This window comes from Balaenoptera physalus, assembly GCF_965194825.1.
Source record: "Balaenoptera physalus genome assembly, chromosome: 17".
In the NCBI taxonomy this organism is placed as follows: domain Eukaryota; kingdom Metazoa; phylum Chordata; class Mammalia; order Artiodactyla; family Balaenopteridae; genus Balaenoptera; species Balaenoptera physalus.
Window position 1 is genome coordinate 12,061,941 of NC_138895.1, and position 15,836 is coordinate 12,077,776.

Sequence of the window (15,836 nt, forward strand, 5' to 3'; positions counted from 1 at the left end):
ACGGGTAATACCACATACATGTAACAAAACATATCTTTGCAGTGGGTTTATTTTATGTGTAGGCAGGAGATGGGAGCAATACTCAGGTGTCTCCCCCTTGAGACTGGCAGTAAGAAGATAATCCTCTGAATATCAAACAGTGAGAAACATGTAACAGGTCAGAGAAGAAGAAAGCAATCATACGCTGGCAGATGGAGCCCAGGCAGGCTCAGCTGATGCAAGGCTGAAGGTCTGACGTGTCTGCTGGATGTGCCAATCAAGCAGGCGTGGAGAAGCAGCTCCTGGCAGAGAATCTGTAACCTCATTCAGGGGAACCGTGGTCCACAAACGAGTATCAGCAGGTCCGTCCCTGCAGGACGCGTGAGGCGACTTGCTTCCCTTGCTCAAAATCCACGCTCAAGCAACCGGCTGATCGGCGTTTGGCTTCCCGAGAACGTCTGCCTAAAGGGAGAGAATGATTGATAGTTATATTTCTCACTGTAAATTAAACTATTAACACTTAAAAAAAACCATCAGTTTCTGTGAAATTGGTTAATGTGAGTTTGCTATGAGATACAGTTCTACTTTCCATGTGCTGACATACTAGGTGTTTGAGCTTGCGAGTTTCCTTATCAGACACTGGATGCGTCAGCTTTGCCAAGATGATACTCCTCATATAAGTGGCCAGCTGACCTTCCCGAGGTGGCCCTCGGCTCCACCACCATCAGACTCCTGCACCCAGCTGTCCAGCGTGGTGGCCACGAGCCACATGTGGAGACCGGGCACCTGAAGCATGGCTGGTCCGAACTGAGACGTGCTGTAAGCATAAAATACACGCCAGATTTCAAAGACTGTAACAGAAAAAGGAATGTAAAACATCTCAATAGTTTTTTATAATGACTACATATTGAAATGAAAAAATATTTTGGATATGTTGGAATAAATATTATTAGAATTAATTCCAGCTGTTTCTTTTTCCTTTTTTTAAACGTGACTCCTTGGAAATTGACAATCACTGACTCGGCTCACACTGTATTTCTATCCAACATCACTCTTCTATGCAAATGACTATGTTTGAGTTCAAAGTTTACACGTATCCCTTCTAATGAAATGGACTTGGGAGGATCCCGGAGAGGCCCAGTGGTACCTTTCTTACGCTGATACCAAAAGTAGTATTAAGTGGCCATTTCTCATTACTTGACTTTTAAAAGGCCAATAAATACGAGTAGTATGTTAGTACCTGCACGAAGGCCTGAGGTTCCCGCCGTGGGAACAAAGGGCTGCGGAGTCAAGAGGCTGGGCTCAGAGCCGACTTCTCCCGGCTGTTAGGACTCTGTCCACTACATCCCGGCCTCCGCTTGCTCACCCGTGAGGTGCAGGCAGCACACGGGCCCGCAGGACTCTGCCTGCGCCCAGCTCTGCCTGAACAAACGTGCGGCGAGTGAATGCCGGAGCCGAGAAGCGAATTCTTTGCTTCCCTAGTAATTCAGCGTTATGATTTCCAACGGACTGACTTACAGGTAAATATCAAAGATGAAAATGTGAAAAGATAGGTTTTTATTCATCAAAAGTTAACAGCAACAGGCACGTATTAAAATGAGTATGGCAAAGCCTTTTACAAATGGCTTTACACTCAAGCTTTCTCCCAAGAAAATGACTGTTGCAACAAACTTGTAAACATAATTAATAAACAGTCCTTTACAGTAACAAGGGAAATACAATTGAACTAAAAGAAAGCACCGGTTTCTCTTAAAACTAGATTACAGTTGTGCTTACTACACATAAAACATTTTAAAACAAATTACAAAAGTGGAATGTTGTAAGTTTAAAATTAGTCCTTAGATTTTGTCCTAGAAAACATCTGTTCACATCAAAAGGCCCATCAAAGGGTAACGTTTCATCAAAGGGGGAGGGACAAGAAAACAATGCACTTTTTTCAAATCAAAACAAGAAGTTTGGTCACTTAGCTTTGTGCATAGTTTAAGGCATCTGGAGCGATCTGTTACAGCTGACCTCCCTTCCCCTCCCCACGTGTGGCTGCTCATTATGTCACATTCTAAAATAATAAATAAAAGCTGACGTTCCCAATCCCTCCCACGTGGATAAATAGAACACATGCACAGTCACACATGCACGAGCGTGCCCCAGACACACATCCGCACACACACAACACGCCTCTCACTCCCTGCAGCGAGAGGGACTTTAGTACCCTTGCTCTGAAGGACACACTTGCCCATCCCACTTTATTTCAGATTGGCAATACCCTGAGCTGATTATGGTGTTTTAAACATTCCACCCTTTTCTTGCATGTGCAGGTCAAGTGTACATTAGTGAAAACAACATGCAACGTCTTCACTGCGGAATCATAATACAGCTAGGACACTGGGGTTCTGCCCCTCCCGCCCCAAATTAAAAACTAAGAGTTAAAAAAAATTGCATTGCCAAACAGCACTGGAGTGAAAGCTCGGCGGCACTCTAGGATAAATGCTCAGTTTCCAGTGCACAAAATAAAACGATAGCAAATGGGAGGCTTTGGTGGCATCCAAAGAAGAAGAAAGGCAAACCGGGGGAAAGAGCTGCAGTTTAGGTTTGATCTTTAAAATTCTTAGTGGTTCCTTCACAATCATGCTCCAAGGCGGATTGAGAACCAGTATTTCAGAGTTGGTCTGTAAACATCGAGTCTGGCCAGAGGCGCAGAGGCTGGGCACTTCACATTTCCATTTTCTCCGAGAGAACTTAGTGGAAGGTACAGATACACACTGTTGCATCAGACGGGTTAAATTCCAAAGATTTCTGCTGAAGGCTTCGGTTCAAGTTTCAGGATGCTTTGAGAAGCACGAGGGCCACCGCACAACTTCCTGCAAAACTTTGTTATTCCCTTCGGTTTGCTCCCGCTGGGCTTTGCATATTCAAGGTTTCACACGAAAGCCAAATGCATATTGCTGTATGTTCGGGTCTTATAATTAAAAAGTGGGTTCAAATGATCCAACAGAGGAAATCTTGGAAATAAATAATGCTGGCGTCATTCACTTCCCTTGGCAGTCAGGAGTAAAGTTCTCTCACCTCAAGACCCCATTCACATTTCTAACGACCTCCAGAGGCAGTCTGCCCCCTGACGGGGGAGGGGGGGGGGTTAGGATAACCGGTTCTCCTGAGGTAATAACTGTGAGCTCAGCTCCTCAAATGCAGCACCAGTGTCCTCGCTGCTGGACTGTTCTCGCTGCAATCCCTTCCAGCTGGCTTTGTTCAGCCCCACGTGTCCGAGCATTGTCTGCGACAGCCTGGTGTTGGAGAACCGGGCCCATTCTGTGAACAGAGGCTCCACGAGATACGTCATGAAACCTGAGACAGTAAGAGAAAAGGTATTAGTGGATGTCCTGAAACTTTACAACGTCGAGATAGTGTTTACTCTCTTAAGTCCTATTCCAATATTACCTCTTATTTTTCAGAAGACGTGTGTGTAAATGTACATATCTTCTCTGAAGAATCTATTTAGGTAACTTACTGAAACCTGAAGTAAAGGTGAACTGACAAACATAGCCCATCTCTTCTGACGGCTCCTCTCAGCTGCACCAACCATATCCTTCTGTTTCAGCAAACCCGCGGCGGCCCTCAACCCTGAGGAGCAGGGCACAGTGTGCCCAAGGCTAAGGGGGTCCCCCCGGGGCTGCGGGTGACGAGGCTGGACTGAGGCGCGGCTGCCCTACCGTCCGGGCTGGTAATCGTCACACCTGGTCATGAGCACAGTGGGCCCACTATGAACCTCAGGATTTATAAAGCCAAAACGCATGCCACAAAGTGTGAGTCTAAAACGAACAGAGATTAGTTTAGACAATTAGGAAAGTGAACATCAAAAGTGTACCAGGGGCCTACTTTACAGACACTTCCTACAACTGATCTCCCTTAATTCACAGTCAGAAAAGGAGGAGTGGTCTCAGGCCTGTCTGCATCTCTGGATTACACAGCACTCGAGCCCACATTACAGCTGACTTAATACTACATAGTGTCTTACACAGGGTGAAAGAAGCCTCCTAGAAAATGCCTTAACAATCAGATCACATCTATTAGGAGAAGCAAATAACATTATCTTCCTAAACTTTTGATCAAGGATAGGAAAATGTACATTCAAATTCTATCACTGCTTGTTTAACAGTTTTAAAATTTTCTTCATCTCCAAAACCGTTTCTTTTCAGCAAAAGACCACATGGACCACAGAAAACACAGGTTCCGTTTAGCCAACAAAAGAAATCTCACTGGAAATAAAGCACCCACTACTTTTAATTAGAAAAGTCATATATGGTCTGATGATTGAATTTTTTTAAGTGTACAAATTATGGTATCTGAAGTAGTAGTTACAATATTGGAAATAAGGCTTTCTTCCATTTCTTTCTTTTTTTAAAAAATTTATTTATTTTTGGCTGCGTTGGGTCTTTGTTGCTGCGTGTGGGCTTTCTCTAGTTGCGGTGAGTGGGGGCTACTCTTCGTTGCGGTGCGCGGGTTTCTCATTGCGGTGGCTTCTCTTGTTGCAGAGCACAGGCTCTAGGCGCGTGGGCTTCAGTAGTTGTGGCACGTGGGCTCAGTAGTTGTAGCTCGCGGGCTCTAGAGCGCAGGCTCAGTAGCTGTGGCGCATGGGTTTAGTTGCTCTGCGGCATGTGGGATCTTCCCGGACCAGGGCTTGAACCCGTGTCCCCTGCACTGGCAGGCGGATTCTCAGCCACTGCGCCACTAGGGAAGTCCTCCATTTCTTTCTTTCATCTCTTCCATTCCCTCCACACATGTTAACTGAGAACCTTCTAGATGCCAGGCACTGCTCTGGGGTGGCCATGGATAAGCAGTGGACAGACAGACAAGATGTGCTCTCCACAAGTTACGTCTGGTGAGGAGAGACAGGACACGGGAAAACGGCATCACTGCAGTCAAAGAGCAGAGCGGCTTCTGGCAGCCAAGCCACCCCCTCCCCCCGGGTCAGGCTGAGGCAGCCGCCAGAGCCCTGTCTTTTCCAGGTGCCACAGTCAAGGCGTGAGCAGCCGGAGTGTTGTACCCAAACGCAGAACCTTATTACCACAGGTTTCACGCGATCCATCTTCTTTGATTCTCCCACTGTTCCAACTGGTTGAGAGCTGCATCCTGCTTCTCACATCCAACAAATCAGCTCTCGCTTCTGGTTCTATGGTACCCAGGATTCTTTTAGGTCTTAGGTACCTGATAACAATGCACAGGCCGGGGCCACGGACACAGCCAGGTGGCAGGACGCTACTCGTGAGCTCATCCACCTGTGAACCCCCTTAACTGTCCCAGCCCACGCGCCTCTATCTCTTCTCCTCAGCTACCGCAGGACGCTGTGTCCAATGCCTCACCCTTACCCGGTACGTGACAGGACCTAGTGTTCCTATCAAAGAAGAAAACCGTGTTAATTAAACACGACTTCTACCTACTGACCATATGCTGGCTCTGAGTAACTGCTGCTTAGCACGGAGTTCATTCTGATCGTCCTGACTTACTCTAGGAAGAGGGTCTCTGCAAGCCCCATTTTACCTAGGATTTGATGTCAGAAAGACCAGCACCTGTTATCTGTACAAACTGGGCAAACTATGTGGAAAAGAACACCAGCAGTGCCTGTGTCCTTGGGTGCCGTGAGGGGTCGGCCCACGTCAACCGTCACCGCCTTCTACCTTATCCCTGCCCCCGGGGGACCGGGTCCACAACTGCCCAACGCTGACAAGGTCAGAAACGACAAGAACGGTTTAAGGGATCTAGCTTCTTGTCTCTTTTAAAAGTTGCAGTTTTTTAAACCTCATTTGCAACGTCTCTCATGAATCAAGGGAGTAATTTACTGAGGCAAGAAGTAAGCTGGAGCGTGTGCACAACCCACTCCCTCCTCTTCAACTCAGTCCCCTCTGCCCACATTTCATCCGCTCGTCCGCATTCGAAGGTTATTCCCCTTGAGGATCAGGGCAGAGCAAATGGGCTTCTTGTCCCGTCACCCCCTCCCCTCCCGCCTCCCTCCCCCGCGCTCCTGGCCAGTCCGAGCTCCCGGGGGACCCGGCGTCCCCGCGCTGTCCCCGCAGGCCTGGGCCTCGCTCTCCCGCATCTCTACTGCCCCCTCTGCAGCCAGATCATTACTACCCACTGCCTCCCCCGGAGGATCCTTTGCAACTGCTGTACAATGTTAGAATTCTGTTTCTGAATTTCTGACCCTCCAGCACAGTCCTCTTTTCCGGGTATTATGTCACAGTGTTGTGCTATCTTCCGAATTTCTAGAAACTTTCTCTGTCTGAAGTTTCTGGACACACTTCACTATTGTCAACCGCGTCCTAAGAGGTCCTGCTCAGTATCAGCCACCAAAATCACGCCCATCCGTCCATATCCTTCTGAGTGACCCCCACCTGGCAATCCACCCAGCACACCCCAAACCTGGCCCATCTTCCCTCGGCTCGTCTACAACAAGCTGCACAGTCTTGAGTCGCAGCCCCTTCGTGGTGCTGCCGCTTACAGCCACAGTGCACTCAACAAGCAGTTCTCACGTGACCGCGCCCCTGGCAACACCCCTCCAAAGGCCAGGTCAACACCTGGCAGCTATGAGGACGGGCATCTAGCGCCTCCAGAGGGGGCACGACTGCCCGGAGAGAGTGAAAGGTGGCTTCTGGGGGTGACATCTGAGGTGGACCCTCAAGAAAAAGGAGCCTATTAGGCAGATGGGGGGCCTGGCGAGGCACAGAGAGAAGGAGCACCAGGGATTTGGGGAGCCCCGGGGAGGCCCAAGTTGCTGTAGGGAAACGAGGGGGAAGGTGTTGGGGAGAAGGCGGAAGAGACAATTCGAGGCCAGGTTACAAGGGGCCTGTGTGAGGTGCTGAAGAGCTAGCTTCAAGCAGCAGGCAGCGGTGAGAGAAACGCCGGCAGTCGTGGAAGCTGGTCTTCCCCTGACCGTCAGGCCCAGCGGCCCCAGAATGACGCCAATGAGGCTCCCACATGGCAAAACGATGCTTTCTTTCCATCTCAGAACAGAAAGTTATTGCTACCTGCCCTGCGTTTTAGGAACTAAAATCAAATGAGAGTAAATTAGAAGAGCCAAAAAAAGGAAAAACAAGAATAAAATTTCTTAAATTATTTAAAAATTAGAAATAGGCATAATTTTAATACTGATATTTCAGATGTACCTCTCTCTTCTTGACAAACTTAAAATCAGTGGCATTTTAAAAACCAGTTACATCTAAGTGTGCATAGTTACCAATCTGGATGTTGGCAACAGATTCGGTCTGACGGTCGCAAAGTGGACTCACAGCCAGATGGTACTTTTTTTCTACGTCTCCTAGAAATTAAAAAAGAAAAAGGAATTCTTAATGTGGAATATACCTACTGGTTAAATATATAACGGAAGTCTTCATCTTACCTGTAAACTCCTTAGGAATAATGTAACACACTTAATCCTCATGAGAGGATGCCTTCTAAATTAGTTCTTTTTTTAAACTTTAAGTTATTCATACATAGAAAAGGCTGCCAAGCCGACATCCTATTTTAAATGGAGAGGGTGGAAAACTTTTACTAGGTGTTATCCCAAGACTGTTAATTCTGTCAGCATTTTAATTTAAAACTCAGATTTCTGAAAGGAAGGTGCATGGAACGAAGATCCTTGGTTCTTGGCTTTAAATCACAAAACATGTCTTACATGGTCATGTGGCCATGACCTCCACACAAGACAAGGATGGAGCAAGGGCAGGAAAATCTTTCTGTACAGAGAGACTTCCAGCCTGCTCCACATCTAATTCACACACACATGCCTACACACACATCAGATCATTTCAAAACAGAACTGCTAATTTTCAAAACAGATGCTCAATTTGTGCATTATTGGTTATATGTACATCTACTGTGAATTGTCACTAAAACTATCAGGCACCTACTGCTAGACTCTGCAATTGTCTGAGTTATTTTATTCATATGATGCTAAAAAATGAACTGAATAGATTATCACTCAATACTGTAACTTGCCTTGATGGAAGAACTCCTCTGTTACTTTTTCACTCCACTGCTTGCTTAATTCCCAGGTCCGACAGGGGTTACAAATATCAGCACATTTCAAAGCCATCTAGCAAGGAAAATATTAAAATTGTCTTAAGAAAAAAAGTAAAATTTCAATTTTACTAAGCTTAATATACGCTAATAGTGGGGAAAAGAACATCTTAGAAAAAGAAAACGTTGCAACAGGAAATTCATTATCCTTTATACTGATTTTACGATACTGTTAGTTGTAACAATCATTTTTGCAGAAACATTGAAAGCCTACTAACCAAATTATACATACCTGATAATTCTGGAGAGGCAAGCATAGGACTGCACGAACCAGAGAGCTACAAAGAAATCAGCCACTTCTCTCTCGTTTTTTAGATATGAGAACTTATTAAAATAAAATGAAATGCTTTCCCTCAAGATTTAACCACTCAGAAGACTACACGAGAATATTTCATTTTTATTCTAATAGTCATATGATTTGCTCTAGAAATAGAATCTTTCCAAGCTCATTTTACCTGTAAAACCAAATGCCTATGCCTGGCGTCTTCCAGACATAAGTCACCTTTGTCCAGATGGGCCCTAAACAAGGACAGGTACTCGTTCTGCCGGCTGATGTCCGTGGCCAGGATCAGGGCGCCTATCTGAGCCTCCATCTGTTGTCTGGAATTAGAGAAACATAAAGAGAAATACAAGTCTTTCAACTGAATAGCCACTTCTTGATGATTTTTTCCTTAAGTCTTTTTTTTTTTAATCTTATTTTAATTAATTTATATATATATATTTTTTTATTTTTGGCTGTGTTGGGTCTTCGTTTCTGTGCGAGGGCTTTCTCTAGTTGCGGCAAGTGGGGGCCACTCTTCATCGCGGTGCGCGGGCCTCTCACTGTCGTGGCCTCTCTTGTTGCGGAGCACAGGCTCCAGACGCGCAGGCTCAGTAATTGTGGCTCACGGGCCTAGACGCTCCGCGGCATGTGGGATCTTCCCAGACCAGGGCTCGAACCCGTGTCCCCTGCATTGGCAGGCAGATTCTCAACCACTGCGCCACCAGGGAAGCCCTTTTTCCTTAAGTCTTAATACTCAGAAAGCTTTACAGGGCCCTGAGATATTCTAACTGCCATTCAACTTTTAACCTACCAAAAAGATGGATTTAAAGAATGCATTTAAAAAACCTACTAAAATAATCAAAACTAAAACCAAGAGCATTTGTAGGAAAATACCAATATGCAAACACTCCAAAAAGAATGCCTAAAGGTGGAATTATATGCCTAAGAAAGTCTATGTAAGATTGGCATGCTGCTTGAGAAAATTCTTCGCTGGGATGCAGTGAACAACTTTGGACTCTTTTTTGGTGCCTGAGATCTGAGCGGCAGAAGGAGGGTCAGATGGGGGAAGAACAGCCCATTCAACCACTGACTTCTGCAGACATGTGAAGATGTCTGACTAAAACCTGATGAAGTTCCACCAATTTAATAAAGTTTAGACTCAACTATGTTTTCAGGGCCAAATTCAAGAATTAATTATCCAAATTTTCTGGAAGGGTAAAGGTAACATGTTACTACAAATAACAAATACATTATATCATTTAAAAAACCGCCTCAAAAACAAATACCGTATGCTAATGCATGCATATTGAATCTAAAAAAACTGTACTGATGAACCTAGTGGCAGGGCAGGAATAAAGACACTGACGTAGAGAACGGACTTCAGGACACAGCTGGGGAAAGGGAAGCTGGGACAAAGTGAGAGAGTAGCACTGACATATATACACTACCAAATGTAAAATAGATAGCTAGTGGGAAGCAGCTGCATAGCACAGGGAGATCAGCTCGGTGCTCTGTGTGCACCTAGAGGGGTGGGATAGGGAGGGTGGGAGGGAGGCTCAAGAGGGAGGGGATATGGGGATATATGTATATGTATAGCTGATTCACTTTGTTATAAAGCAGAAACTAACACACCATTGTAACGCAATTATACTCCAATAAAGATATTAAAAAAAAAAACTGTTTCAAGTCAAATAAGAGAAATGTTTAAAAATTCCTTGTTTCAATGGGCCATCACAAACATTATCTTTGTATAATGATCAGTAAAGAGCGGTCAACAGAGTAAAAGGCTCTAAGATGGTTGTTTTGGGGACCCTAGTCCGCCATCTTCTTGGTCTGCCAACTTTCTGAATAAAGTCGTATTCCTTGCTTCAGAAAAATATAAAATAAAAAAATAAAAGGCTCACAATATTGAATAGTAAATAAAACAAACCCTAAGCAAACATGAAAGAATGCTATTACGCAGTATTCCTTATTTTCAGTTTTTATCTGTATTAAAATATGAGAATTCAACAGGGTTAATCATCAAATGCAAAACATGATAAAAAGGGAATAATGAAGCAAACAATTTAATCTGCCTTAGTCAAGAAAAAGAGAACTTACATATACAAACACCATGTGGTTTAAGCAGTTTTTATATTTGTACTATGACAAGAAACAATTTTACTTACCAGAAGTACTGTCATAACTCCAAATGGTATCCATGAATACAAATTTAAAAAAATAAAAAGTCCAGCTTTTTTCTCACCGACATTACCAAAAACATTTTTTTTTTATGAAGTTGTTTTAAATTGTGAAAGGGAGAAAGGAAAGAACAATGACAGTAACTTAAATCTTGATACCCAAATGTATTTTTATGTCTCACACCTTTTTTCTAGAAGTAGGTGGTATATACCCACTGACATGGTTTTCCTAAGTGCACCTTCTCTTGCTGAGGCATCATTAAAAGCTTCAGTTTGTGGACCAATGACATGAGATTTTGTTGACCACCACCATCATTATCATATTGGGCTCATTTACATTAATGCTTTTTATTAGCCTTTCAAATGGCCTGCTCAACATCAAATGATATTTTCTAAAAAACATGTAGTATTTTCTGTATTTTCAATTCATTATTTTATCCTGTAACTCTAGCAGTGACTCTAGGACTACGCTATTGAGGATACAAAGCATTCTTTTCACGTCTTATCAGTTTTGAAAACTTCCTGGAACAGATTTTAATGATCTGTTTCTTATACAGATTGTTTACTTTCTATCCAATTTACCTTTACAGCTAGAACGTACGGTTTTATTCAAAAGAGCATAAAATGGAAATATGTAATACCATTTACATAAATAAGCAGTAAACCATGACTGAGCCATTGTGTATTTGGAGTGGATTTTATTGTATCTATGAGTGATCCTTCATAAAAATTCACTGAAAAAAAATTACTACTGACTGTATTTCAGAACAGGTTTAAATTATTAAAATTTTGATGTAAATTTGTAAAATAAGATAATTTACCCAAAAATTGTGGAACACCTGAATATAACAACATAATTTAAAAAACTTTATACAGTTGTTTTTGCAACTTAATTTCCACAGTTCATAACTAATTAATTTTGTCTTAATCCAACCTACCTGCTTTCTAATGGCATATGTGAGAATAAACCGGATTCTCTCAATAAACCCACTGCAGATCTCCAGTGGTGATTTTCCAGTACTGAGGTATTCTACAAAAAAAGAAAAAAAAAAAAAAAAAGGGCATATCTGAGTAAATGGTTAAGTCTTTTTCTGAACATAAAGAATTATGTGTAAGTAATATTAATCTGATTAAAATTCAAACATTCATTGAGAATTTATTTACTCCTTTCACTTCTTTAAAACATGACACATTTTCTAGAATGCAAGAACATTAAATTTTGAGGATAAAATTGCACTAACCTTGTATAAAGTTGCCAAGTAATGGTTAGTTTTAATAAGGAAGGGTTGATTAACACCTGGATGATCCAGATCATGAGCGGCAGCTGCAATTAAGCTCAGCAAGACGTCCCAAGGAGTTACAGAATTGGCAAGCTGGAGTGCGGCAAGGAGTAACTGATTACAGACATATTGCAAACACGCTCTGCGCCATTACAGTAGCTGTTCTAAATCAGCCCCGAATGAGTGTCGATGGTCTCCTCCCGCCACGTGTCTCAGACTGCTCACCCAGGCCACGGCGTGCCTGCCAGGGGCTGGCCTCCTCCCGACCCTGGCGGCAGGCGTGGTATAATGGTGTCCCTGCCCGCGTGGAATTCAAGGATGCACCTCATCCTTCATTTGAAACTAGCATAATTAAGATGACAGCTAAAGTATAAACCACCTTCTTGAGAAATAAAAGTTTTCAAACAACAAACAGAGATTTGAGTATTTCTGTTACTGTAGTCGGAGAAGGCCTATGAGGTTTGAAAAAAATTTTTATCATGGTGAGAACACTTAAGGTGAGATCTCCCCTTCTAACAGATGTTTAAGTGTACAATACTGCAAACCTATGACTGAGGGTGTGTGTCTATCAATAAATTGGTTACTGGGTTTCAATCAAGAACCCAAATGCAAGGTTACTTCTGAGGTCCCAAATGTTGAAGGAAGCTACTGAGTCGTCACGGAGCGGAAGTTTACGTCAAGTTGGTAACGAAATCCTCTCCCAATGGATGGACAGTTCAGAACAGCACACACAGTGCATTCATCTCAGGAAAAGCCATCCTGTACACTAGCCATTATAATTTTACTCTCCACAGTCATGTACTATTCTTGATAAAATAACCACAATAAATAAGCTTATTTACCTGACTGACGTTTTCAACGACAAAAAATGCTCACCCGGAGTGTGTCGCACCTGCTTTTCATGAACCACCTCTTGCTTCCTGGCAAGCTTCTACTCTCCCTTTAAGGCCCAGCCCTCGCCCAGCCCCAGCCCACAAATGACTGACTGCATTCTTGCAGCACATTTCACATCCCGCCACACTAACGCTGCCAGAGCGCAGCGTGCGCCTGTTTAGCTTTACACTAGGGCAGAGCTCTCTAAACGTGTAGGGTCCTGTGCCCTAACAGTAGAAAAGTATTCTGAGCATATGCCACCAATATAGGTATACTTACTTACAGATTACAACACGGAGCCAACCCACATTGCACATGATAAAACACAGATGAAAACTGAAAAGTTTTAAAATATGAGATAAAAAAATTTCTGATTCAAATTCTAGTATATTCTTTCTATGCCAGAATGGATTTTTTTTCCATCCCCTGCGCCAAGTTCATCTTGGTCTGAAAAAAACCACTGTCGGAGGGCCTGAATCCACTAAAATAGTGTAAGCTGTTTGAGGGCAGAGAATGTAAATTATTTTTGTACTACCTGTAAATGGTATATAGAGAAACTCAATGAATGGGTAGAAGATGATGAGGACAATTATTTCCTCTTTAGGATATGCAAAAGCATTAAAAAAAAATAAAAGATTTTAAAAGTGCTGCTTGGACTTCCCTGGTGGCACAGTGGTTACAAATCCACCTGCCAATGCAGGGGACACGGGTTCGAGCCCTGGTCCGGGAAGATCCCACATGCCGCAGAGCAACTAAGCCCCGTGCGCCACAACTACTGAGCCTGCGCTCTAGAGCCCGTGAGCCACAATTACTGAGCCCACGAGCCACAGCTACTGAAGCCTGCACGCCTACAGCCCGTGCTCCGCAACAAGAGAAGCCACTGCAATGAGAAGCCCGCGCACTGCAACGAAGAGTAGCCCCTGCTCGCCGCAACTAGAGAAAGCCCACACGCAGCAACGAAGACCCAGTGCAGCCCAAAATAAATAAATAAATAAAAAGAGTGCTGCTGACTAATCAAGATGAACAGAAGGCACGCTCCACGGAGCATCCTGCATATAAAGCTACGTCCCCTCCTGACATAAAAATGTAGGCATGGCTGTGGATATCTTAAGAGCATGTGATTTGTTAAGCAATATTCAGAAGTGTTATATTTTTATAACTTTGGCAGAAGAACAGACGTGTACCAGCCTGGGAGAATGCAATAATCCAGAATTGTTAAAAATTAATGTATGACTTACACATGACATCAAACAGTCTCAGGTAGATTAAAGAGTTAACTACTAAAAATAGAAACATGAGAAACAGCAGTTGGGTTGTTAAAGTTCTGTGAAGGAAAAGTAAGTTCTAAGTTTGAAAACAAATCACACATGCAAAAAAAATTTTGAATAAAAATGCAATATTTCTGCTTGTTACAAAAATCTTTCATCAGAAAAAAAACTTTATGAGTTTCCTAACAAAGACAAGGAAGTCAATGACATTAACGCAATTTTTAAAACTAGATTTTTTTAAAAAAGACAAATGTTATTCCCATTTCTGACTGTTGCTATTAGATGCCGTTAGGCTCAACTGGAACAAAATTATAATCTATATTCTGAGGTTCAGCTTTGAGGACATAAAAAATAAATACTAAAGTTAGAGCTGATACAAGTACACACAGAAGGAACTTTCAATAATTTCTTCGTTTTCAAATATTTTTTCTTTCTTTCTTTTTCTTTTTTTTTACTTAGAAGAGGCAGGAATTAGCTCTTACGTATAAATCGTAAGATATAAAAACTGAAAGCAGGACTTCCCTGGTGGCACAATGGTTAAGAATCCGCCTGCCAATGCTGATTCCCCCGTGCAGGGGACACAGGTTCGAGCCCTGGTCTGGGAAGACCCCACATGCCGCAGAGCAACTAAGCCTGTGCACCACAACTACTGAGCCTGTGCTCTAGAGCCCGCGTGCCACAACTACTGAGACTGCGTTCTAGAGCCCACGTGCCACAACTACTGAGCCTGCAGTCTAGAGCCCATGTGCCACAGCTACTAAAGCCCACGTGCCTAGAGCCCGTGCTCTGCAACAAGAGAAGCCACTTTAATGAGAGGCCTGTGCATCGCAAGGAAGAGTAGCCCCTGCTCGCCACAACTAGAGAAAGCCTGCGTGCAGCAACGAAGACCCAACGCAGCCAAAAATAAATAAAATAAAAAACAATTAAAAAAACCAATAACAGCACCAATCCATAAAATAAAAGTTGGTGTTTAAACAAACAAACGGAAGCAGATTTCCCACTAAACACCGTATATAAGGCTTTCTCTTTACGGTCCCCTCCGCACCTGGATTCTTCTCCGTGGCTGCCTCCTTCTCAAACACTGCCTCTCGGTTTATATGGTTCCCGACCGTCTGTCTGAAGTTGTGAGCTCTCGCCAGCCACCCAGTCACTCCACAGCACGTTACCCTATTTACGTGACTTCACAGCAGCAGTTACCACAGTAGAGGTCAAAGTTCTGTTTATCTGTTTAAAGACTGCCCCCCTGCCCCCCCACTGGGAGGGCAACTTCTTGAAGGCCAGGGACCTTTCCTGTCTTGTTTACCACTGGATTCCTAGCGCCAGGAAAACGGACAGAACAAATGAATGAAAACACTCGACAATGCGATGCCATGTAAAGGACCAGGAAGTAAAAGAGGTACAAGTCAACTCTGAGTGACTCTATTTCTATTTTCTTATCTCTATGATAAGGGAGAAGGGAATTGCTGTATTTTAAATCTTAGTGATTTTATCTGTATCCTTAACTGAAGCTTTGACTGAAGAGTTCACTGGCTATGTTAATGATGAAAAGTGTTTAAAATAAGAATGATCAGAGCTACAGAGGCAAAAAGTGTTTAAAATTAGTGCTGCCAGAGCTGCACGAGTAAGACAGTGTCTCTACCCACGTTCACCCTGCACACTCTCTGCCCCTCTGGTCCTGCTGGGTGCCTGGCTTCGGGCTGGGCGTGGCCATTAGCTCCATCATTCCACTTACCTGGCTGTATGGTGATTACTTACCAACTTCTCCCACAAGACTGTTAAACAGAGACACTTGAGGCTTGGCCCAAAGTTTGTTTTAAACTTTAGTTAAAAAATTGGGGTGCATGGGAGTATTCATTTATCAAAACTATACACATAAAATGTATGCATTTTACTACTGCATATAAATGATGCCACAATAAAGTTA

General features: G+C 43.3%; 2 protein-coding genes across 3 annotated transcripts in view; both read right to left on the reverse strand.

The window, feature by feature from the left end:
- LOC309646918 (uncharacterized protein) overlaps positions 1–15,836 on the reverse strand; it is a 366,785-nt gene that overhangs the window by 13,910 nt on the left and 337,039 nt on the right. The window lies entirely within an intron of this gene.
- Positions 1,520–15,836, reverse strand: part of PDE7A (phosphodiesterase 7A) — a 102,941-nt gene continuing 88,624 nt past the window's right edge. For both annotated transcript variants that reach the window (XM_082433699.1, XM_082433700.1), the window contains exons 8-13: positions 11,733–11,864; positions 11,430–11,521; positions 8,505–8,649; positions 7,969–8,065; positions 7,208–7,288; positions 1,520–3,321 (exon numbers count right to left, since the gene is read on the reverse strand). In XM_082433699.1, coding sequence (XP_082289825.1) covers positions 3,113–3,321; positions 7,208–7,288; positions 7,969–8,065; positions 8,505–8,649; positions 11,430–11,521; positions 11,733–11,864 — 756 coding nt within the window. In that variant the 3' untranslated portion in view covers positions 1,520–3,112. The remainder of the gene's footprint in view (positions 3,322–7,207; positions 7,289–7,968; positions 8,066–8,504; positions 8,650–11,429; positions 11,522–11,732; positions 11,865–15,836) is intronic.